The following is a 21521-nucleotide window of genomic DNA, read 5'->3' as shown; positions in this document are numbered from 1 at the left end:
GTTGGCCGGTAGAAACTTTGTTGACTAAGAAAAGTTACCAAGCCGGAGGAGGGTGTGGTGGCTACAAGAGAGAGTGTGAAGAGTGAAAGCTGGGAAATATGCAGCCAGCTAAGGTAAGGTACGCAGGTGGGTTGACGGAGAGCGGAGTCGAAGAGCGAGGGAAGCGAGATAAGAATGAGGCAAGGCTGAAGCAAGGAGCCCTTGCTCGATAAATCAACCGACTCAACACAGAGAAATCTCTTTCAAAGAAATGCTGGTGGCCTCTCGCTCGTATCTTTCTTTATTTGAGGTTTGGCGGGGAGAAGCTGGAAGGCCGTTGACTCCAGAAGCTCTGACGTTGGCGGTGGAGGCCCTCTAGCCTGTTAGGTAGCCTCGAGCTCTCTCTCACAAGTCACTTCACTTCCCAGGAATTGGGGTTTGAGCAATTATATCTTAAAAGCTATTGGCCAGATTGTTCTTTTTATTGCGCTGAAACGAATCGGTGCTCATATTGTACCTCTGTTCTAGGCAACAAGAGAGCTCGCCCGCGGGCTGCCTCGACACTATAAACAACTCAACAAATATATATTCCCACAAAGGTGACATAGATAGTCCTACTCCAGCTGTTTGGTTCCAGTATCTAACCTTAAAGCTATGCCTTACTTATCTTGATCATTGTTCTATCGATCAACTACTCTTCCCAGAACGCTCTATCTTGCGTATTACCTTGGCGGGATTTCCCACAGCGAGATGGCACGCAGGAACATCCTAGACAGACATCTTCGTCAGAAACCGAACCTAAATGCCAAACAGGACAACGTACCTTTGTTACCACACTCCCCGCTCCAATCACCGCACCATCTCCTATCGTCACCCCTGGAAGAACAGTCACATTCCCAGCCAGCCAGCAGTCCTCGCCAATATGAATCTCCTTGCCCAATTCTGGCCCTGAAGTACCATTGCGTAGATCTGGATCAAGAGGGTGCGTCCCGCTATACAGAGACACCTTTGGCCCAAACATCGTCCGCGCGCCAATAGTCACGAGGCAAGTGTCGATGATGACGCAGTCAAAATTGATGAACACCCCCTGGCCGATCTTCACATTATATCCATAGTCCACTCTGATAGGCTGCTCGATCCATGGCACTCCCTCGAGGGCGGCATCATCCTCAACGGGGTCGTCTTTGGCAGGCGGGAGTGGAGTTGGATCCTGGAAGATACTATGGACAAGGGCCGTACGAAGTCAGCAAGCTCTCGCTAATAAGGCTAGAATGTGAGATACGCAAAGGATCGCCACGAGAACATCGGTACCTGTGTCTTTGGCACTCACTCCTTCCAAAGCTCGGTTAGACGGCGTCGCGAGACTTCGCCGGCATTGTTGAAGCGGGAGCAGGCATGTCGGCAGCGAATACGGTCGGCGACTAGCTCTGGGGTGAAAGCATGGTAGAGCTCACCCCGCAGCATCTTTTCTTTTTCTGTATCAGGCATGCTTCTAGATGTTTTGTTCTAGAGTGGTAGTCTGTAGATCGCGCAGAAAGCGGGGAAGATGAAGCTCAGTTGGAGATGAAAGTTCCGATCGTCATAAATATAGATCCATGCGGCCGGCCACGCTTGATCGGGATAACAATTGTTACTCTACAAAGCATTTGCAGGCTTATCCTGTGAGTGATAGAGGGACATCACATTCGATATTGATCTAGACCCAAAGCAATTTCCGGAAATGGTGAGGAACAAAGAGCATCAGACAGCTGAAGATCGGACAGTGGCCGGCATTGGTTCCTGAGGCTCCCAGGTTGACTCCACCATTGATTGATACTACTGTATTGTTCTCCGATACCTCCGTCGATTGTTTTTCCTCCTTCAAGTACCCCCCAATTCACACTATGCTGGCCGCAGTCTTTCTCTAAGCTAGCCCACCGTCTTGTCTCTTCTGTCACTCCCTAATTAATCCCTTCTTTACATTGATTCCTGGTCACCCACCAAACACCACCACCACCACCACCATGGCAGCCTCCTCATCCTCCCCGAACACCGCAACCCCCGAACAAACATACACAACCTGGCGCCCACCTTCCACCAGCGCCAGCGCCAGCACCCCTTCAAACCCAGTCAGAGCATCAACAACAACAACAACCGAATCCTCCCTCCTCCCCACCGGCCCCAAATCCCTCTCCGGCATCTCCATCCGCGCTTTCCTCCTCGGCACAACCCTCAGCCTCTCCACAACACTCACCCTCCACCTCCTCACCCAGCAGCACCACCTCTGGCGCCTCCCTTTCTTCCTCGCCTCACTCAGCCTCTTCCACTTCCTCGAATTCTACACAACAGCCACCTTCAACACCCGGGCCGCCGACGTCTCCTCCTTCCTCCTCTCCTCCAACGGCGCAGCCTACAACATCGCACACTCCTCCGCAGCCCTCGAATGCCTCATCTCCTACTACATCTACCCCGAGAACTCATACTCAGCCCTTACAGCGCCGATCGCCGGGCTCAAAATCCAAGTTGTGATTGGTCTGTTCTTAATAATACTCGGCCAGGTCGTGCGCAGCCTGGCAATGGCGCAAGCGGGGAGCAACTTCAACCACCTGGTGCAGGTTGAGCGGAAGGACGGACATATGCTTGTGACTACGGGGATCTATGCGTGGCTGCGGCACCCGAGTTACTTTGGGTTCTTTTGGTGGGGGTTGGGCACGCAGTTGGTGCTGGGGAATGTGGTTTGTTTTGTTGGGTATGCGGTTGTGCTGTGGAGGTTTTTTGATCAGAGGATTCGTCGTAAGTTCTCTTCCCATCTTTTTGGCTTTCCTTTTGCTGGAGGCCTGAGATGAGCGGTTGGCTGATATGGTGTGGTTTTTAGGGGAGGAGAAGTTCCTGATTGCTTTCTTTGGCGATGAGTATGTCGAGTATAGGAAGAGGACTCAGGTTGGGATCCCGGGGATTCCTTAATCGGGAACCTACGCGGAGTTAATGAGTTAGGGATTCAAGATTGTAACTGGTTGCATATGGGGTAGGCTCTTTGTATATTATTTGGTTTAATTCGAATGTCGCTCTCATGTCTCACATTGTAGATATGCGATGCTGCCAACATAAATATATGGTATCAAGTAAAATATCACGCACAAACACCGCGTTATACGCACTCCAAGCCCACTCATAGCTTGCTCTCCGGCGCAACACTGCCGACCGCACCAGTCATATAAGCCCCCGTTCGTTCTTGAGCCTCAACCTGCTCTTTCGCCTTATCGCTATAAAGAATCAACTCCCTCCCGCCCAATGTACTCCACCATGTAACGCAATAATGCGCCCTCTCGACGTCCATTTCCCCACTACTCAACGCATCCCAGAACCTCTCGACACAGACGCCCCGGATGTCACGCGCCTCAATCGCGTTAATCAGATTTGCTGTGAGAGGTAACCACTCTTCTAGGTCTTCCACACGCAAGAAACAGAGACTGTCGATGAGCGCTAGGGTGAGTGTTGCCTGTTCAGAGAGTGGAGGTGTTGGTTTCTCGGAGAGGATCATGTCGGGATCTGGAGAATTTGATGGTTGTGATGACGGAGGAAGTGGAGTTGTAGAGGCATGCAGGGCTCGGTCGTACAGGATTTCGAGGAGGATGGAGGGGAGGAGGGGTTGGCGGTTTGCGACTGGGGAGGGAGGGGCGGTAACTTGCAGGACTGTTTTGAAGGCGAGGCGGAATTGGCGACCGGAGAGGTTTGTGGGGAAGACCTGATAATGATGAGAACACGATTGATGATGTGCTGGGGTAAGGGCTGACTTACAGCGAAAAGGTTGTCGAGGTAGAAGGGGAGGTGTTTTGCTGCCACAGCGGCATTGTTAGGTATTGCAAAGACCGCTAGGGCTAGACTGTGGGCGGCTTCAAAGATTTCGAGAAGGTGGTTGTTTGCTCCTGCTGAGAGGTAGGGTAGTGTTGCTTGAATGAGCAGTTCCTCGCTGAATTGCGGTTGGACAACAGTTGTGAAGAGCTCAGAAGTGTTTAGGAAGAACAGATCAAGACATCGGTCGAGCGGATGGGCGGGTATTTGGCCAAGCTCGGTTGGTTTGATGCTCTTTAGGAAGTTCTCAGTCAAGTCAGGGTAATGGGCAAGGATATCCACAGCTGCCAGTGTCACGAATGTGTGTTGAGAGGAGGAATTCGGTCCGATTCGAGAAGAGACAAAGTACAGGTTGCGGAGAATGTGGAGGGTCTGCATTGCAATATATGGCGCACCTAGAACAGTTAGAGATCAAAATTGCGCTTTGCTGGTCAAAGACTCACTCTTGTCAGAGGCAAGGGCACGGTCGTTGATCACTCGCCCGAGGACAGCTCGAAGGATAATGACTACAGAATAAAGACAGCTGCGGAGTACCTTCCACAAGGTCGGTATCGTGTTCTTAAGCGAATCTGGCTCCAAGAACTCTGCTTCTTCAGCCTTGTCAACCTCCGATAGTTTGTTTTGCCGCCATTGCACGCCCAGCGTCCGGGCAAAGTCCGCAATCTGAGCAACCGTCCGCGCAACGAGCCTTGGATCTTGAACATTCTCAACCGCATGAGCGATAAGCCTCGACAAGGGACCGAGCGCCGAAATGAGCGGCCCAGATGAAATCGCCGTAACTCGCTCAAACGTAGGCGACTGCGCTGGCCACGCAAACCGCTTCGAAGGCGCCTGAACAATATCCTGATCCACAGTCCCAAGGAAGTAACCTCCCTCCAGACCTTCCGATGACAATAACACCGTTTGAACCATAACCGGAAGCAACCGATCATATTCCAGCCTGGCCCTCTCAACGTCCGACAGCAGCTCAAACGAATAATTCAGCACCATCGTAACGCACCGCCCCTCTACATCATCCGGAGACCTCAATTCCTCTAGAGAGAAATGCGCAGCCGTAACAAGCGCAGACTCGAGCTTCTTCCGCAAAGTCATCGGTAGTCCTTGTCTATCCTGGCCTTCGAAGCCTAGCAGCACACCACCTATCAAAAGCAGATGTCTCCAACGAGGGGACTTCTCGTCCGCTCCACCAACGACAGCCTTAACCCACTGCTCACGATCCAGTTTCTTCGGACCCGGTCCGCCCCAAGGTATCCGCGGATCCTCGGACTCTTCGCTCTGGAGTATGGCCATGGCGGCGGTGTTGAAGACGCTGATGATTCTCCGGCAGGAGTGCAGGTCGACGGCGTGGTCCCATATCGCCGGAGCTGCCAGCAGCTGCGAGGCGAGAAGCGTGATGTTGAGAGGATTCTTAAGAGCGACTAGCAGACTCGTTGCGGTTGGTAGCAAACTAGTAAACAGATGTTAGCTGTCGCATTGTGGACCGAGCTTATCGGAGGTACCTGAGGCCATCTTGGGCGTCGGATGGAGCTTGTAGGGATCGTAGTAAAGCCCCCAGGGAGCGCTCCGTCGCCATCTTAAAATCCAGATGCGGAAATTGCGGGAGTAAGTCACATAGAAGAGGATCAGTGATGCGGATTGAAGGATGTCAACAGTCGAGGCGTGTGCTATCAGCGGACAATTGCCGCGGACGGATCACCTGCCGAGGTTACTCGCCATAGCGTTCTCCAGATGCAAACAGCACAAACAGGCTCTTTCCTGGAGCTATTGTAATTGCCTCAGGCAGAAACTTCAGCACCCTGAGCATCGCATTACATCGATCACCTCTTAACTATACCACGGCAGTCGCACGATACGATACCATGCACCTGGACACACCTCCCGCCTTTTATATCTGACGTCGCGGTTTAAAATGGCCAACAACCGTGTCCCAATAAACTACATAACTCCTCCCTTCCCCTCGCTCTACGACCCCTTCCCCGGCCGCAGCAATATCGCTTTCTACCTCTATCATACGAAAGACATCTGGCGATTTACGCTCTACTGGACGTTGATCTTCTATCTATCATGCTACTTGGCTGTCGCCGCATGGGCACTGCTCATGCAAGGTCGGAATTGGAGGATATGCATCGCGGTGCCCGTTGTTTATGCGGTTATTGGTGGGTTGGAGGCGTTGCTTGCGGGGAGTATAGTTGGGGGAATGTGAGTTTCCACTACACCTGGCTTTAACGGAGATAGCCGAGGTTGAGAGGCTGGGCTAATATGTTTGCGATAGGTTGGGCTCGGTGTATGAAGCAGGGAATTTCAGGATGTCTACGTGGATTCCGATTATCTGGGGCGGAGTGAATATCTTGGTCCTGATATTGTCCAGTTTCCCGATGCCGGGCGGATTATAAACAAATGCTTGCAGCGGTATGTATGGCTATTCATCGTGAGGTCCAGACTAATTAGGACCGTGGTTTTACAGAAACTATACGCCGAAAATGCAACATCTGCTCCAACTCAGGGCAAACGCGTCGAGATGGTATGATACATTCACAGATTAGATCATATCCGTCGCCATGCGATGTCGAGATGATACCCGCCGTTACGCCACCCCAAACCATCCTTATCGAACTTAAGATACATCAGATCATCGATAATTGTTATCAGGAGGAAAGCCTCCATGTAAACCGGGGAGTCCGCCGCCGCCCATTGGTGGAGGTGCAGGTGTGAAATGGTGAGGGAAACCCGGCGGTAAGGTTATTCCCTGTGCAGCAAGCTGCTTCTGCAGTTCCGCGAGGTCGACATTCGGTGGAGGTACGGGAGGAGTCCCCGACATGGGAGGAGCCCCAGCGAAAGGTGGTGCGAAGGGGAAAGCGGGAAATTGCGGGTTTGGAGGGAAGGTGTTTGCTGGAGGTTGAGCCCCGAGTCCAGGTGGCGGAGGAGGCTGGGCCGCGCCAATGCCCGGTAGCAAAGATGCCCCCGGCCCGTCCTGTTGAGGCGCACTCTGGATCCCAGGAAGGCCTGTTCCTGTAGATTTCCGTTGATCCACCAGACTGTCCGCTTCGTCTTGTAGCTCTTGCTCCTCTTCTTCGCGCATCTGTCGTTTCCCAAAGTTGCGGCTCCATGTTCCTTGAGCTTCCGCGGCTTCTTCTCCGATGTGGAACCTATCTTTGAGGTAACTTGTTTCTCCAGGTCGGGCACGAGACCAGAAACGGGTAAAGTTGTCTTTTGAACCGGAAGCCAGAATATGGCCGAGAGGATGCCAGTCGAGCGTCCAGATAGTCGCGGCGTGGGCATATTGTACCTTGTGGGCCGGGAAAATAACCTGAGCTGGTGTGTTTGCTGGATCCGGACTGTCATAGGGAGCAATAGTAGGCATCTGGCCTGGAGGCAGGTTAGGCTCGTCTAGTAGGTAATGGTATAAGGATCCATCTTCGCTGCCGGTTGAGATAAGAGAGCTGTGCACTGGGTGCCATGTGAGTGTAGAGATCGGTTTTTCGTGGCCGCGGAGAATACAGATGTCCCGCATCATGCGTAGATCAAACACGCGCGCCGTCTGATCCCGCGATGATGTTGCTAAAAGGTTACTGTTCACCCTCGAGAATTTGGTCGTCGTTACTGTATTTTTATGACTGTGAAGCGTCGTCAAACAACGGGTGGTACGGGGGTCCCAGAACTTGACTTGATGATCTTTGGACCCGGAAACAAGGAGACCCTTTGTCGGATGCCAATCACACGATTTGACATCCCAGTTATGGCCCGTCAGGACAGTATCGCACGTTCTGGCTGTGAAGTCGTAAATTTTGAGTGTGGTGTCGTCGGATGCAGAGAGGAATTTCGAATCGCTGGGTGACCATGCTAAGTCTCGTACGGCGTCGTGGTGCGCGTCATCGATGGTCTCGACGTTGTTGAAATTCGGCCTCCAATATTTCACGTCACCTTTCTGTCCTCCTGAAATCAGCCAGTCGTTGCTGTGTGACCACGCCAATGATGTGACTCCTGCTTGTAATTGATCATAATGTGCCTGCGGCAGTCAGTCACCGAGCAGTTCGGTTTGGCAAAAAAACCTACATCCATAACCGTCTCGAAATTGAAAGCTGTGCCGTTCCATAACATGAACTCGCCAGTATGTCCGCCGGTCAAAAGACGCCTCCCTTCTGGAGTCCATCGGACGACTGTGATCGGTTTCTTCGATTTTCCGATTGATTGATGTAAATGTCGCACCGGGATCGTATCGACTGGTGAGTGTATCCGAGCGAGGGGAGGTAGCATCTATGATAGCAAGATTGTCAGTTCACTCCCGATCGACGTGCCGACGATACTTACATCCACGATATAGCTCGCACTTGGCCTCTCTAGTTCCATCCGATAGCCTCCCTGGTATCGCGGTCGGCGGTTGCGCATCCATTGTACCATCGACGAGCCATAGTCGGTGACCAGTCCTGTGAGCTTTAGCTAGCTGTCCGGCGGGACAAAACACAGATAATATGAAGCATACTGGGCCGACGAGGTCCTTGAATGCCGCCTTGATTCCTCCCAAACGACGACGAGTCATTTCCGCCATCCTCGTAGTAGGCCATTGCGATCGATCGGTCGGCCTAAGCTGGAGAAGGCGCAAAGACAAAGCAATGGACGGACTTCGCGACCATGACAGGGATGAAGGCGGCGTGAGCTAAACGGGGCCGATAACGAAGTTGATACGGCTAGAACTGGCTATGGACCCGGTTTTGACAGGAATAGCACAGAGTAATATGCGACAGCGTTGCAGTTTCGCAGGGTTGACAAGGGACGAGCTGGAGGGACTTTTGCACCTGCGACGCGGAGCGCATGCGGGCCACACTGATTGGGTCGGGCCAGAGCTGCCCACGGGCGTGCACGCGCTATTTTAGTCGGCGACTGTTCCAAGTTCTCGAATGATGTCTTTGAAACTCCCCAATTAATTCATCCATATGCAGGTGGAACAACGGCTCTCTCCTCCCCTGGTCTAGTCAAGGCCTATGCTCTGTCGCGATGTGAGGTCTTGAATCCTTGATAACCCCGCCGTCTGCTCGATTCCTCCTCATTCCGTCATTCCATTCCTTGCCCTGCTCCGAACTCTGTCGCCTACACAGCGCTTGGCTGTCTCCCGACCTGTCATGAATTGATTGGAATGTAGTCTGCTTTCGATCGATATTCTTATCCGATGTTCTGATCCTCCCCACTTCGTCGCAGGGCTGAGAAGGTCGCAGATTGATAGCTGTGAACACGCTATCGGCTTCTCAACAGCACATATTGACATATATTCATAAATCTCCTATATTGCACACCTATTGTTATCCAACATCTTCTAGGAACAAGATGGACGCCGCCAAAAGCTCTCCTCTTGCTCCCTCTTCCGCCAACGCCCGCAGGAACCATACAAGCTCCAATGGAGCTTCTCAGAAGCCTGCCTTTAATAATCGGCCCGAGCAACCAGCTATCAGAAAGACTGCGACTTATCGCCATGTTGTAGCTATCCACTCGACAGTCCGCCATTCATGCCTCAGCCGAGATGCGACCACTGTCCCGAGTTTCGTGGGTTTTCGCAACCTCATGATAGTCGTCTTAGGTGGGTTGCATCTGCAAGATGCCTAGTTGTCTGCTAACCATTATTAGTGGCCATGAACCTCCGGCTCATTATTGAGAACTTCCTCAAGGTGAGCTTTACCGCATGACGCAATTGTCGGAGCTGTCTAACGTGCTGTAGTATGGAGTTTTGCTCTGCATCAAGTGCCATGACTACCGCAAACAAGACGTTGTTATCGGGGCTATCCTTTCCGTTCTGATTCCTTGTCAGCTGCTGTGCTCGTACTTCATCGAGTTGACGGCGTCACGGCGTGCGTCGCGCATCATTGGCCTCGCCAAAAAAGAGGACAAAATCCTGCGGGAGTCTAGAAGAGCTTGGTTTCTCATCGCGTTACTGCATTCGATCATCAGCTTTTCCGGGCTGGCTGCGACGAGTTACGTTATCTACTACTATATCAATCACCCTGGAATCGGCACGCTATGTCAAATTCAGGTGCTCATTGTATCGCTGAAGTCGTACTCGTACGCGTTGACGAATCGCGATCTGCGTCGAGCCATGCTCGGTTCTCCTTCCACCGATTTTGCAATCCCAGAGCTCTACCGGACTTGTCCGTATCCGCGCAACATCACGCTTGGCAACCTAGCCTACTTCCTCCTCGCGCCCACGCTCGTCTACCAACCCGTTTACCCGCGAACACCTCGCATCCGTTGGTCGTTTGTTGGAAAGAGACTGTTCGAGTTCGGCTGCCTCTCAGTGGTGATTTGGCTGCTCTCTGCACAGTACGCTGCGCCTCTATTGCGGAATGCGACTGAGAAGATCGCAGTCCTACACTTTGGGTCCATTCTGGAACGTGGGCTCAAGCTTTCAACGATTTCCGTAGTGGTCTGGCTCGCCGGGTTTTACGCCATCTTCCAGTCCCTGTTGAATGCATTGGCTGAGATCATGCGTTTTGGAGATCGTGATTTCTACACGGACTGGTGGAATAGCCCGAGTTTCGGCGTGTACTGGCGGTCCTGGAATCGCCCTGTTTATACGTTCATGAAGCGACATGTGTTCCTGCCGCTCGTCACTCGTGGCTGGAGCTCAACAGCGGCTGGCACCGTAGTCTTTGCGGTTTCTGCCGTGCTACACGAGATCCTCGTGGGCATTCCAACCCACAATATAATTGGTATGTCCTTGCCTGACGATCAGTGGAAACTTTTCTAACGACAGCAGGGGTCGCCTTCTTCGCGATGTTGTTCCAGTTGCCTTTGATCCTTCTAACTGCCCCTTTCGAAAAGCTCAAAACCCCCCTTGGAAAGTCGATTGGAAATTCCTTCTTCTGGGTGTCTTTCTGCGTTGTGGGACAGCCTCTTGGAACGCTGCTCTATTTCTTTGCATGGCAAGCGAAGTACGGCAGTGTCAGCAAAACACACCCGTAGGTCCGTCGGCGAGCAAATGTGCCGAGTCCGTTATCCATGGATATTTTTGAGAGTTATCCCGAGTTAGATAGTCGTCGAATTTGATCGAACTTTCGAAGGTGTTGTGGACAACTATACATCTTCGGATAAAGCAAATCGGATCACAACACAGATTGTAGAGCCATGCGGCATTCAGCTAGGCACCTCGTGTAACACACTTACCAAGCATTGGAAATGGCCCTGAAAGAAGACTTGCGAAGATCAATGCTTGCGGTGGCTCTCAGTAACCCCGGGTAAAAATGTATACGAAAGCCCGAGAAGCCTGAAAACCCGGGACGCGGCTCTCGCCAGCTCCGGATGGAATCTTCGTCCCGGCCCCGATCGACGTCAACTATATAACTTTACCCTTTTCGCCTCCTCCACAAACCTCTCATCACGCCATAGCCTCAAAACAAAACGAAATATCATTGTCCAGATATTCAACCACTTACTTATCTCCAACTTCGGTTTGATTCGCCGCTACAATGGTCGAGGTTACCATCCCCGGAAACTACGGGTATGTTACGCCGCACCACAGCTCCTGTGCTTACCCTCCACATCCCAACCCAGCCCAATCATCCATCGTTCATCGATAGCCATAATCTGCTAAGCATATTCCCGCTATCTTATAGATACGTCATCGCCGTTTCGCTCGGCGTGATCCCCGTTCTCAGCTTCATACATGGCAACCTCGTGGGGACCTTCCGAAAGCCTGCTGGCGTGCCGTACCCGCACACCTACGCGACCGTTGAGCAATGTAAATCGAACGTACGCGATCCATCTTTCATCTATCTTGAACTCAAAGAGACTATAGTCACGATGCTAAACTATCAACAATAACAGCCTAAGGCCTACCAATTTAACTGCGCCCAGCGCGCGCACGCAAACTTCCTCGAGAATGCCCCGCAGACGATGCTCTCGATCTTGATCGCCGGCCTTAAGTACCCGCAGATCGCAGCTGGGCTTGGTGCCGCCTGGGCGTTCTTCCGTTTGCTGTTCATGTTTGGATACGTCTACTCGGATAAGCCGCAGGGCCGGGGACGGTACAACGGGGCGTTCTTCTGGTTTGCGCAGGCGGGGCTTTGGGGATTGAGCGTTTTCGGTGTTGCGAAGGATTTCATGTAAAATCTTTGGAGGGTGAAGCGTCGCGAAGGAACAAATTGTACGAGTAGGACTAGGAACGTACTGCAGTCACCAGAGTGATAGGTATTGGCGGGTTGGGGTAATACTAATGATGTGGGCACGGGGGTTATCTTATCGGGCCGGAGCAAAAATTGCACCAGCATGGTGGGGGAGTCTTTTTCTGTCTATACATCCCACTTGACAGCTTCACTTCTTCAATTCTCACTTACTGTAACTGTTACCTTACTTCTCACCAATCTCGGCTATACTCAATCAAGATGTCCTCCAAATCACACCTCCCCTACTCCACCCGCGCCCTCAACCACCCCAACCCCCTCACCAAAAAGCTCTTCACCATCGCCGAAGAAAAGAAATCCAACGTCACCGTCTCCGCAGACGTAACCACCTCCGCTGAGCTCCTCGACCTAGCAGACCGTACGCGCCCTTCTCCACTGCTCTTTACCCCCAATCGAACGCAACTAACAGAAACACAGGCCTCGGCCCCTACATCGCCGTCCTCAAAACCCACATCGACATCCTCTCCGACCTAACCGACACAACACTCACCACTCTCCAATCCCTCGCGGCCAAACACAACTTCCTAATCTTCGAAGACCGCAAATTCATCGACATCGGCAACACCGTGCAGAAGCAGTACCACGGCGGCGCGCTCAAAATCAGCGAATGGGCCCACATCATCAACTGCGCCATCCTCCCCGGCGAAGGGATCGTGGAGGCCCTCGCCAAGACCACCGAGTTTCCCGACTTCCCCGCGCCGCAGGAGAGAGGATTGCTTATTCTCGCTGAGATGACGAGCAAGGGCTCGTTGGCGACGGGGTCCTACACGGAGCGCTCGGTGGAGTATGCGCGGCGGTATAAGGGGTTTGTGATGGGGTTTGTGAGCACGAGGGCGCTTTCGGAGGTTGGGGCTGCTCTTTCGAGTGATGAGGCTGGAAACGGGGCGGACGAGGAGGACTTTGTGGTCTTTACAACGGGCGTGAATCTCTCGGATAATGGTGATAAGCTCGGGCAGCAGTATCAGACGCCGGAGTCGGCGGTGGGGCGTGGCGCGGACTTTATTATTGCGGGGAGGGGCATCTATAAGGCGGAGGATCCGGTTGAGGCGGTTAGGAGGTATAGGGATGCTGGATGGGGGGCTTACCTGGAGAGGGTTGGTGGGGGGAAATAGGTAGATCCAGCGAGCAGATCTGTCTTTCTATGCACCCTCCAGAATCAGTGAGGGGAGTTGGTGTTGTTCTCTATAAATAGCATCGTTCTTTTCTTGGATTGGTCATAGGTCAGAGGCATTTTCCCCATGAAGCCCGCCATTTAATAAACGAGTTGCAATGGTAGACACCGATTTTCATATATACATCCGGTTGCAGACCAGGCCCGATTGTGATGCTGCGATAATCTGCTGGTAAATACTGACTCCTGACTGCTGGTATCGCCTTTACTTTCTAGTCCTGGACCTAACTACGGGCTCTGAGTTATCCATCAAACCAAACCCTTGATCGAAACAGAACAAGAGGTTTCCCAGCACTTCAGTCAGATGTGACTCAACAATGTCCCCAAATGCCTTTTATGTCCTCTTCCTCCACACCGAAGGGACAGTTTCAGCATGTCGAGATGAAGGTTGGAGAAACCTCCTCCACAGCCGTTTACATGATAGTTATCATTCTCCTGAGCCAGGCCCACCCGTGCGAAGATGCTATGCAGTTTGTCCTTCACGTAGTAATCAAGCTGCTTCTTCTGCATTTTCCCCCTAACCAAGTACTCGTAAATACGCTCACGCCTGGGCATTCCCAGCCATTCGTTTGCCCAGCCGCTGCCCAGCCGCAGTGATATGATCCTGTCCCGTCGGAAGCATCATCCTGTAACCACCTTCCTCCCTGAAACTGCCTGTATGTCCACTGGCTGCCTCGTACCATGCCTCCAACGGTTTGACTTTCTCTCCAGGGTGTGTGCGCACTTCTCAATTTGCTTTTGACAGTCAGGGGAAAGGCAATGCGAATTCCTCGAAATGGGGGCCTGGCTGCTGCTGGCTTCCCCCAAAGCTGGTTCATTCGAATCTGCCACCGACGCGTTTGTTGATATTGGGCTTTAATTTTGTTCGGGTTTGAGGCTGTTCTCGCTTGAGGGGAGGTTGGGGGGCTTTCGAGCCTATGACGAAGTCGGGGTTAGATTTCACTATCTCAAGTAGGGGGAATAAGAACTCATGATTCTTTGCAACCTCTGGCACGACTCCAGGCCATGACACGGTTTGCTACCATTCTCACAGCCCTTGGCAGGAGTAAATGGTGTGCGAAGAGGTATGAGGAATTTTGCATCGACATTTGTTTGCATTGGTCAAGATCAAAACAGCGAGGGATAGATTCATGTCTTTGCTGAGGCGCAGGTAAACCGTCAGCTGCACTCAACGACCATGCAAGCATCTTATCACTTCCTGATCCTCTTCTGCGTGGTATCCCTGACAGAAATACAGGAGACAACAATGTCTAGCTCCTTTGCACGCTATTAACAGGTGTGGATGGCCTTGAATGACTGACAATCATCACCGCTTAGATCACAGACGAGCACGGCTTGACCATTGCGTAATCCGAGGGACTGGTGTGCTGAGATCTCTCTCTGTGCTGCATGTCTTAGAATGATCTCTTGGTTGGTCTGGTGCTCCTACACATTGGAGAGATGAGCTCCTCTCTCGATGCTTAGACTACATTATCAATCAAAAATGCCGTGCACAAGATTCCTGCCAATGGGCTAATGGTTCTCTGGGTCTGGAAATCTCTATTATTGACTTTTTTCGTGTTGTTGGGTTTCTTAGACAAGAACCCGACTCGCTACCGTGCCTCCTGGACATCCATCCATCGCAAACAGAATCAAATCTTCGCTGCGTTACTCCTGTACCTCCTCACCCTGTTCGAAAGTTCGCACCAGAGCACGCCGTCCCAAAACGAGCCCCCCGAGCGTCAATGACTACGACAAGCCCTTCTTTCCAGCCCTCACACACAGATAGCCCGTACCGATCCCACCATCTGAGGTTCAACAAAGAGATAGGAGAATGTGAATCCAGACTTGGAAGCTTTCCATGTGAATGATCGTTTCGAGAAAATCATCACACGTCCAAGCACTGATCATAGCATGACAATCATGAGCACGGTTCCCATTTGCCTACCTAGTGAAAGCCATGGTGGAAAGGCTTCTCCAATAGCTCTTTCGGTATTGCTGAGGTCAAACTGGACTCTCCGAAGATGACCGGTGAGGATGCGTCAGAGCGCTTGCTAGCCCGATTTCAAGGAGGTACATGCAATTTCTTTGTACATATCAGAGTGACTGCCGTTATGCTCGAGACTGTGTTAACTGTGAGGACTCTGTATACTCTTTAGGGGATCCCGCTTTCGCTCGCCTCCGGCGCAACACAACCGCTCGGCCTCGCGATCGCATACCTCTACTAGGATGACATCAACGACTTCACAAAGGTGATGAGGGACCGCTGACAAGCAAGGTGCCATTCTTTGACTGGGGAAAACTCGTTTTGGGATTGGCTAACTCACCCTGGACGGCTGTAATCTGGTTCCATTCCCAACTCTCTCCAGATCTCGACAGGTTAAAGATAGTAATGTCCTAGATAGCAGCCATGAGCATCTGGTGTAAGAGGACGAACCTGAGATTAGCTAAGAACATACCGTAGTTCCACCACCGGCATCGCATATAACGACACCGTCCTTAGGCTGCAGCGGCGTCAGACAACTTCGTGAGTGATTCAAAGGGGGATGTTACCTGAAAGTTCGGGGCGCGTGGGGCTTTAAGGACGTACAGAGCTGCAGCATAAGGCTCGGTAACAAAATCCAAAGTATCCTCTGGTCGATTGAGGAGACCTGCCTCTTTCGCGGCCCGCCTTGTAGCAGCCTGACTTCCGTGGATAGACCACGATGCGGGTACCGTAAAGATGAATCTGATCGGGGGCCACAGACCCCAGCCCAGAATCCTAGGCAGTTCGGAATATATCTTGGACAGAAAATCGGTGGCAACGGTTTCCATCGGCTTGTGCAACCCTTCAAAGACACCAATGTACACGGCTGGGGCTGTATACGACGATTGCGTCCTAAAAGATGGTTTCGCAACGGACACGGCTGTGTGATCAAGCTGTCAGTAATTGAGTGGAATTCAAGGTGTCTCAAGGACCGTACCAGTGTCTGTAGTGCCAAAGTCGACAGATACAATAACCGGCAATAACGGAGCAGCCTCGTTGTCTTGAGACATAGTGTATACGGCGTATAGTATAGTTGTAAGATTGTTGTGGCGGGGTGATAGAGTCTTTGTCAATAAAGGAACAAGGGAGCAGACGGGAAGAAGACGAGGAAGATGAGGAAAAGGAGATGGGGGAAGGAAGAGGGTTAATAATAAGAGGGAGAGACTTCAGTCTGGAACAGCTCAGTCGGATCCATGTCTCAACTTCCATGTCTCTGAGGCCGTCAGCTGCCTGCTCGCGGTGAGGGAGGTCCTCCTGTTTCGGCACAAAGGACCAGAAATTGGAATCAAGAAAAGCCGCTGTTGGGACCAGATCAAACGCACAAAGACGCTGGACGGATAAGTACATCCATCGCCCCTCCTTCCAGAGACGTTGTCTTCCTCTCGCAAGCTCTTTCCCTCCCTTTTTCTTCCCCGTCAGCATGAAGTCTGCTCGCCTCCAAGCCAAATCCGCCGGGATCAAAAAGAAGGTATGATTCATCCCTCACATGTCTGTCTATTCTGGATGGACTTGCTAACGGTTTTGGTCGTGCTCAACTAGCAAGCTGCAAAAAAGCGAAACGCCCCGAGCTCCAGAACAAAGAAGTCGAAAGCTGCTATGGCTGACCAGAACGGCAAGGCACTTCCAAAGCAGCCGGGCGTCGAACCCAGCTCCGAGCGTCTGCCACCAAGGTTTACCCTTATGGGTCTTCTGTCAACCAAGCACGACGAAACCGCCCCTCTCGAAGACCAGATCAAGTTCATGGAGAAACGACATGAGTCGCTGGCCGAAACTATTGCCGCCTTGATGAATGAAAACGAGCTACTCAAGGATGCTTTCAATTGGCATGATACACTGCCGGGCGAGTGGTCAAAAAGTTGGCGGACGATAATTGAGGATGTTGAAGGATTTGCATTCAACAACTGCTATAGAGACTTCACCCAGGCGCCATTGACAAGCGCGCAGAAGAAAAAACTAGTCTCCAGCCTGGACGACTATTGTTTGCAGGACTTCGATGACCTGGTCTCTCGTCTGAACCCGGGGCACAGGAAGAACATCCTGGTGAGGTTTGCGAGTGCCTACCTGATCAAGAACGTTATTGAGAAGTTCTTTCACCACCCCTTCTGGTACGCCGAGGCAAACCCTGCCGAAGCAGAAAAGACGCCATTCGAGGAGGTCTCATCTGACGGCAGTGTGCTGGAGCGTTTTCTGACCCAGTTCGAAAAAGGCAAGGCTTTACCCCTCATGGACAGATAATCTTTACCCTGCAGGAGTGCTAAATCGACCGCTTTTTATATATAGTTGACAAAGGGTACGCACGTCTGTGGCGCAACATCGCAGTCCGGCTCTGCCACAACAAGTACGACGTCCAATCCAACTACGCTGAGAAACTGGAGACTCGCCGGCAAACAAAATGCCATTCCCTGGCCAAGCAGATCCTAGAGGACAAGACTTTCAAATGCCTCCTCGCACCAACCGAGAAACCGTCCGAAAGAGCGACTAAGCTGGGTGCAATTCTTATGAATATTTCAACCACAGTCATTTACATGCTCTCGCAGAATCCAACCATCAGCTTCCGTACAATCCACGAGCTCGAGCCCAAATTTCATCATAAGTCTCCGAGCCTGGAAGCCGATTATCAACATGGGCTCGACGTATTCGACCCCAGCGCCAGGCTTGACGGTCGTGATGTTCTCATGATCCAATACCCAATGACCGTGTACACGTGGGTCAGCAATGGCGTGGCAGATCCGGAGGAATATGTCATTGGTAAGGCACTCGCTATTATGGACGACCCCGATGACAAGGAGTCTGTTTAAAAAGACGGCGAGAAAGAGAACCGAAGTTTCCTGGCCTTACTTTCAGTCTTCTGCCCCTGAATGGGCCTCCTGTCTGTTACTTCTAACTTTTGTTGAATGTGCCTTGTGGTATTCATGTCTTTTATAGTTAGTATCAGTATCGCCTCGCCTTGTACTCCTTATTCATAATCAAATTGTCGCTTCCTGATTTTAATCTACCCTAGTATGATTTCAGATCAAGCTATACGATATTACTACGTAGCGTAGGACTTTTACACTACCTGCACTTCAATTCTACCCCTTGAGTCACTTTCTGAAAAGCACATTGCGTTTGTCCCCTTCCTTAATCATTCGTACATGTCACATTGCTCAACTGGACTCACCCCTCAAGCGCAGAAGGGAAGCATACCTTCTTCCATCAGCTTTCTGTAGCGAAAACATATCACTCAATCTAACCCGCTGAGACTCCAGTCCATGACGGCGTTGCAGCCTTTGGGACACTCTAGAAGAAAAAAGAACCATATTCAACAAAGACGGTAAGTGAATTCTCCCATTCAACTGCCCTTAGAAGGTGCCTTGGCGCCAGGTCAGCGATGGTGCGGTTCTATACTCGATCCCTAGTTTCGCGGACTTTGTGTTGGATTCGTGAAGTTACTAGAGGTGTGAAGCTCTTTTATTACGCTACTTGACGATCAAAGAGAGGGGATAGATGGCCGTAGGATATAGATAAACTTTGATTTCGGGATGTGCGATTGAGAAGAGGCGTTGTATACTGCAAGTGTCTTTTGACGATAGGAAGGTGGTGGGGTGGATTCCAAATTACATATGTATATATATATATATACATATATATATACATATGACATGTAGGTGACTGGTTCGTTGCAGCTACTCTTATGTACAACAGAGAGGATAGTAGATAAGAATGCAAGAAGATGGATCAGACTTCAATCATTATATCATTATTCTATCCCACTCTATACTATTCTACACGATAAGCAGCGATCTAAACAGGACATTGCATGTCACCGAGTTGGCTTACCCCTACTCAGACTCAAACGACTACCTAAGGAGGCAGCACTTAACACCACTACCTCAAACTACCGGAATCTGCCACCTACACAGTGCAATCAGTACTCCAAGTTAGCCCTACTCGGAGGCGAAGGATAACACATAAGAACCAAGTACTCACCCCACCCCTCCCCCCCTCTCAAGCTCCCATGCCCGTCCCTACCACCCCCCAGGGAATGTATGAAACAAAACAGTTGCACAATAGCATAATCATGCATTGATGGTAAACGCTCGTTAGCACCACTCAGCATCAACAAAAGAGGGTCAAGTACTTACCCCAACCCTCCCTCCACGTGCTCCCATGCCCGTCCCTGCCTCCCGCCAGAGCATGAGAATGTTGAATGTGCTAATTGGTAGATAGGCAAGGAGAGTATTAGTTAATCCACGCCAGCCACCCTCCCACCCACGGCCTGGATCCTTTGCTACTTGAGACACCGCATAGAACCTCGTTAGCTCACCATATACTACGTAGCGGAGAGTCTACTAGGGAACATACCATCAACGACGGAGAGACAAACGATCCATGCCCGCCCATCCACTCACCGAAGAATGGAGATTGTCGAAGTAGAAAGAGGAGAAGAGAAAAGATCAAGTGTGCAGGCCCGTCCCAACCGCCCAGCCAGGGCCTAAGCTAGATGATCGAGATGATGACATGTGGAAGACATATATTAGCCAACACTCAACTACCAACCTACACTACTCCATAGCAGACACACCAAGAATGGAACTTGGCTTACCATATTCTTTACATGAAAAAGTTATCCCATGCCCGACCCAACCACCCAACCAAGGCATGGAAAATAGCCCGAAAAGCCCTAAAAGGAAACGTTAGCCACGAGTTCTAAGCAAACCACTTACATAGAATCCACCCCACAAAGCCTACGACGTCCCCAAAGTGTGAGCAGATGTAAAAACACCCCAGGCCCGCCCAACCACCCAACCAAGGCATGGAATGCAAGTTTAAAGGTCGACCCGAAGGGTAATATAGGGGAATGGGGAATGGGGGGGGAAGATGGAACTCCGTAGAGCGGCAGGGCAGGGGGCACAGGGGAGTGTGGCTATCCGGGGGTCAAGTCCCATCAAGACACGATGACAATATGCAAATGCGAAAGCAAAACGAAAAGCAAGTTGTAGCATGCGCAACCCGTCCAGACAGACCAGTGTCAACGACAAAGGCTGCTATCAAGGAGCTTGAGGACGGAAAACACAGAGCAAGTTGTAGACAGACTTACCTGTGAAGAGACTTACCTGTCCACAGGCCCATCCCAACCGCCCAGCCAGAGCCTGTCTTTCTATCTACGCCCGCTAGCGAGCAGACAAGGTGAAGAGATCATATTAAGTTGCCCCGCAGGGACCCGGAGGAGAACCAGTCCCAGTCCGGTGGCAGTAACCATCGGAGGAATAACCTCGTCCGGTGGCAGGAAGGGGGAGACTTACCTGTTTTCCCAGGCCCGTCCCTGCCTCCCAACCAGGGCCTGATCGTCTATCTCTATGCAAGCATAGACTTGATAGACGAATGAGGGAAGTGTAACCCCGAAGGGTTGAAGAGGAAAGGGAAGAGAATAGAGTGAAGGTGAAAGAGGGTAACATGAGGGAAGGGCAGGATGATAGGGGAGGAAGGGGACGATGGTGAAGGGGACGATGGTGAAGGGGACGATGGTGAAGGGGACGATGATGGGAGGATGACAACACGATAGAAGATGAGACGAAGGTTAGCACACTGAATCACCCGTATCCCAGGCCCGTCCCTGCCTCCCAACCAGGGCCTGATGAGTCGTCTTCATGTGAAGAACAGGAAACAGTGGTGCCTAGTCGGAATGTTAGTCCGGTGTGAGCATGAGGGAAGGGTGACGTACCTGGAACAAACCACCACAGAAGACTCGAAGAAAAGAAAAGAGAAGGAAGAAATGGACATAGTCCCCAGGCCCACCCAACCTGCCCAACGATGCAAGGCCTGGAAAAGGTAGAGAAAGAAGAACGAAGGCGGAGGCGTAAAGAAGAGAGTGTAGAGTGGATCGAAATCAAGAGGAGATGAGAAGGGTGATAAACGAGAAACAAGAGCCAGACGAGGATAAGGAAAAGGGGAAGAAAGATAAACAAAGAAAAAAAGAAAGAAAAGATGGACGAAGTGTCCCCAAGCCCGCCCAACCAACCCAACCATGCAAAGCCTGAAGAGGTAGAGAATGAAGAAGACGAAGGCGAATGCGGAAAAGAAGAAGAAAATGTGGGGGGCGGAGTCAAGAGGAGAAGAGAAGAAAGTGCAGCGAGAGACAAGAGCCAGACGAGGATAGGGGAGATAAGAAAAGGAAGGTAAGAATGAGCTACAGAGTAAGAATAGGCATAAGAATAAGAGTAAGAATAAGAGATAAGAATGTGTGTAGGAGGCAAGATGAGGAGCGCAGCAGCGAGGGAAAAGGGCGGGCTTTTATGCCTTCGAGGCTGGCGTCGATGTGCTCATGGTGATCATGGTGATCGAGGAAGGAAGTTGGTAGTAGTAGGTAGGTATAGTTGTTGTTGACTCA

The 21521-nt window shown here is 51.3% G+C and overlaps 12 protein-coding genes across 12 annotated transcripts; 6 read left to right on the top strand and 6 right to left on the bottom strand.

Annotated features, from left to right (window-relative positions):
- Nucleotides 1-410: 410 nt before the first annotated feature.
- BJY04DRAFT_105339 (trimeric LpxA-like protein) lies at nt 411-1738 on the bottom strand. The gene is made up of 2 exons (XM_073708015.1): nt 1310-1738; nt 411-1199 (listed from the first exon to the last, which is right to left on the bottom strand). The coding sequence occupies exons 1-2, from the start codon at nt 1465-1467 to the stop codon at nt 671-673; spliced, it is 687 nt and encodes a 228-aa protein (XP_073568873.1). The 5' UTR covers nt 1468-1738; the 3' UTR covers nt 411-670.
- Nucleotides 1739-1845: 107 nt separating this feature from the next.
- On the top strand, nt 1846-3037 carry BJY04DRAFT_194660 (protein-S-isoprenylcysteine carboxyl O-methyltransferase). Its single transcript, XM_073712103.1, has 2 exons — nt 1846-2751; nt 2834-3037. Exons 1-2 carry the CDS (start codon nt 1983-1985, stop codon nt 2920-2922), a joined length of 858 nt encoding a protein of 285 aa, XP_073568872.1. The 5' UTR covers nt 1846-1982; the 3' UTR covers nt 2923-3037.
- Nucleotides 3038-3047: 10 nt separating this feature from the next.
- Nucleotides 3048-5472, bottom strand: pex8 (putative peroxisomal membrane protein Pex17). The gene is made up of 4 exons (XM_073708014.1): nt 5310-5472; nt 4254-5257; nt 3757-4205; nt 3048-3703 (listed from the first exon to the last, which is right to left on the bottom strand). Exons 1-4 carry the CDS (start codon nt 5381-5383, stop codon nt 3128-3130), a joined length of 2103 nt encoding a protein of 700 aa, XP_073568871.1. The 5' UTR covers nt 5384-5472; the 3' UTR covers nt 3048-3127.
- Nucleotides 5473-5719: 247 nt separating this feature from the next.
- On the top strand, nt 5720-6203 carry BJY04DRAFT_220650 (uncharacterized protein; the record flags this gene model as incomplete). The annotated part of the gene is made up of 2 exons (XM_073716922.1): nt 5720-6009; nt 6083-6203. The coding sequence occupies 2 exons, from the start codon at nt 5720-5722 to the stop codon at nt 6201-6203; spliced, it is 411 nt and encodes a 136-aa protein (XP_073568870.1).
- A 118-nt stretch (nt 6204-6321) lies between these two features.
- On the bottom strand, nt 6322-8708 carry BJY04DRAFT_105265 (WD40 repeat domain-containing protein). The gene is made up of 4 exons (XM_073708013.1): nt 8291-8708; nt 8119-8234; nt 7864-8064; nt 6322-7816 (listed from the first exon to the last, which is right to left on the bottom strand). The coding sequence occupies exons 1-4, from the start codon at nt 8370-8372 to the stop codon at nt 6440-6442; spliced, it is 1776 nt and encodes a 591-aa protein (XP_073568869.1). The 5' UTR covers nt 8373-8708; the 3' UTR covers nt 6322-6439.
- Nucleotide 8709: 1 nt separating this feature from the next.
- Nucleotides 8710-11010, top strand: BJY04DRAFT_105246 (putative diacylglycerol O-acyltransferase (DgaT)). Its single transcript, XM_073708011.1, has 4 exons — nt 8710-9379; nt 9427-9467; nt 9518-10505; nt 10553-11010. Exons 1-4 carry the CDS (start codon nt 9130-9132, stop codon nt 10756-10758), a joined length of 1485 nt encoding a protein of 494 aa, XP_073568868.1. The 5' UTR covers nt 8710-9129; the 3' UTR covers nt 10759-11010.
- Nucleotides 11011-11177: 167 nt separating this feature from the next.
- BJY04DRAFT_194642 (MAPEG family protein) lies at nt 11178-12099 on the top strand. The gene is made up of 3 exons (XM_073712102.1): nt 11178-11293; nt 11409-11544; nt 11620-12099. The coding sequence occupies exons 1-3, from the start codon at nt 11262-11264 to the stop codon at nt 11899-11901; spliced, it is 450 nt and encodes a 149-aa protein (XP_073568867.1). The 5' UTR covers nt 11178-11261; the 3' UTR covers nt 11902-12099.
- Nucleotides 12100-13250, top strand: pyrG (orotidine-5'-phosphate decarboxylase pyrG). The gene is made up of 2 exons (XM_073712101.1): nt 12100-12333; nt 12393-13250. Exons 1-2 carry the CDS (start codon nt 12177-12179, stop codon nt 13085-13087), a joined length of 852 nt encoding a protein of 283 aa, XP_073568866.1. The 5' UTR covers nt 12100-12176; the 3' UTR covers nt 13088-13250.
- A 2119-nt stretch (nt 13251-15369) lies between these two features.
- On the bottom strand, nt 15370-16161 carry BJY04DRAFT_220645 (Hsp70 family protein; the record flags this gene model as incomplete). Its single annotated transcript, XM_073716921.1, has 4 exons — nt 15370-15522; nt 15585-15629; nt 15679-16031; nt 16089-16161. 4 exons carry the CDS (start codon nt 16159-16161, stop codon nt 15370-15372), a joined length of 624 nt encoding a protein of 207 aa, XP_073568865.1.
- A 410-nt stretch (nt 16162-16571) lies between these two features.
- On the top strand, nt 16572-17949 carry BJY04DRAFT_220644 (uncharacterized protein; the record flags this gene model as incomplete). Its single annotated transcript, XM_073716920.1, has 3 exons — nt 16572-16619; nt 16691-17321; nt 17432-17949. 3 exons carry the CDS (start codon nt 16572-16574, stop codon nt 17947-17949), a joined length of 1197 nt encoding a protein of 398 aa, XP_073568864.1.
- A 1865-nt stretch (nt 17950-19814) lies between these two features.
- BJY04DRAFT_194635 (uncharacterized protein) lies at nt 19815-20639 on the bottom strand. Its single transcript, XM_073712100.1, has one exon. The coding sequence runs from the start codon at nt 20587-20589 to the stop codon at nt 20335-20337; it is 255 nt and encodes an 84-aa protein (XP_073568863.1). The 5' UTR covers nt 20590-20639; the 3' UTR covers nt 19815-20334.
- A 45-nt stretch (nt 20640-20684) lies between these two features.
- BJY04DRAFT_105196 (uncharacterized protein) lies at nt 20685-21377 on the bottom strand. Its single transcript, XM_073708010.1, has 2 exons — nt 20856-21377; nt 20685-20807 (listed from the first exon to the last, which is right to left on the bottom strand). The coding sequence occupies exons 1-2, from the start codon at nt 21158-21160 to the stop codon at nt 20780-20782; spliced, it is 333 nt and encodes a 110-aa protein (XP_073568862.1). The 5' UTR covers nt 21161-21377; the 3' UTR covers nt 20685-20779.
- Nucleotides 21378-21521: the final 144 nt, after the last annotated feature.

This window comes from Aspergillus karnatakaensis (assembly GCF_047715665.1).
Source record: "Aspergillus karnatakaensis strain CBS 102800 unplaced genomic scaffold BJY04scaffold_41, whole genome shotgun sequence".
Lineage (NCBI taxonomy): Eukaryota > Fungi > Ascomycota > Eurotiomycetes > Eurotiales > Aspergillaceae > Aspergillus > Aspergillus karnatakaensis.
The sequence above is the reverse complement of the archived record's forward strand: the minus strand, read 5'-3'. Positions and strand labels throughout refer to the sequence as shown.

Coding starts and splice junctions, on each gene's coding strand:
- BJY04DRAFT_105265 (XM_073708013.1), bottom strand. CDS start 8,372: ATGGCCTACTACGAGGATGGCGGAAATGACTCGTCGTCGTTTGGGAGG. Junction 8,235..8,290: donor TCAAGGACCTCGTCGGCCCA/GTATGCTTCATA, acceptor TAAAGCTCACAG/GACTGGTCACCGACTATGGC. Junction 7,817..7,863: donor ATTTCGAGACGGTTATGGAT/GTAGGTTTTTTT, acceptor TGACTGCCGCAG/GCACATTATGATCAATTACA.
- BJY04DRAFT_105196 (XM_073708010.1), bottom strand. CDS start 21,160: ATGGTTGGGTTGGTTGGGCGGGCTTGGGGACACTTCGTCCATCTTTTC. Junction 20,808..20,855: donor TCTGTGGTGGTTTGTTCCAG/GTACGTCACCCT, acceptor CATTCCGACTAG/GCACCACTGTTTCCTGTTCT.
- BJY04DRAFT_105246 (XM_073708011.1), top strand. CDS start 9,130: ATGGACGCCGCCAAAAGCTCTCCTCTTGCTCCCTCTTCCGCCAACGCC. Junction 9,380..9,426: donor CCTCATGATAGTCGTCTTAG/GTGGGTTGCATC, acceptor AACCATTATTAG/TGGCCATGAACCTCCGGCTC. Junction 10,506..10,552: donor TCCAACCCACAATATAATTG/GTATGTCCTTGC, acceptor TAACGACAGCAG/GGGTCGCCTTCTTCGCGATG.
- pex8 (XM_073708014.1), bottom strand. CDS start 5,383: ATGGCGACGGAGCGCTCCCTGGGGGCTTTACTACGATCCCTACAAGCT. Junction 4,206..4,253: donor TGCCCTTGCCTCTGACAAGA/GTGAGTCTTTGA, acceptor TAACTGTTCTAG/GTGCGCCATATATTGCAATG. Junction 3,704..3,756: donor ACCTCGACAACCTTTTCGCT/GTAAGTCAGCCC, acceptor CATCATTATCAG/GTCTTCCCCACAAACCTCTC.
- BJY04DRAFT_105339 (XM_073708015.1), bottom strand. CDS start 1,467: ATGCCTGATACAGAAAAAGAAAAGATGCTGCGGGGTGAGCTCTACCAT. Junction 1,200..1,309: donor CTAACCGAGCTTTGGAAGGA/GTGAGTGCCAAA, acceptor CCTTGTCCATAG/TATCTTCCAGGATCCAACTC.
- pyrG (XM_073712101.1), top strand. CDS start 12,177: ATGTCCTCCAAATCACACCTCCCCTACTCCACCCGCGCCCTCAACCAC. Junction 12,334..12,392: donor GCTCCTCGACCTAGCAGACC/GTACGCGCCCTT, acceptor ACAGAAACACAG/GCCTCGGCCCCTACATCGCC.
- BJY04DRAFT_194635 (XM_073712100.1), bottom strand. CDS start 20,589: ATGTTACCCTCTTTCACCTTCACTCTATTCTCTTCCCTTTCCTCTTCA.
- BJY04DRAFT_194642 (XM_073712102.1), top strand. CDS start 11,262: ATGGTCGAGGTTACCATCCCCGGAAACTACGG. Junction 11,294..11,408: donor ACCATCCCCGGAAACTACGG/GTATGTTACGCC, acceptor GCTATCTTATAG/ATACGTCATCGCCGTTTCGC. Junction 11,545..11,619: donor TTGAGCAATGTAAATCGAAC/GTACGCGATCCA, acceptor CAACAATAACAG/CCTAAGGCCTACCAATTTAA.
- BJY04DRAFT_194660 (XM_073712103.1), top strand. CDS start 1,983: ATGGCAGCCTCCTCATCCTCCCCGAACACCGCAACCCCCGAACAAACA. Junction 2,752..2,833: donor TTTTGATCAGAGGATTCGTC/GTAAGTTCTCTT, acceptor TGTGGTTTTTAG/GGGAGGAGAAGTTCCTGATT.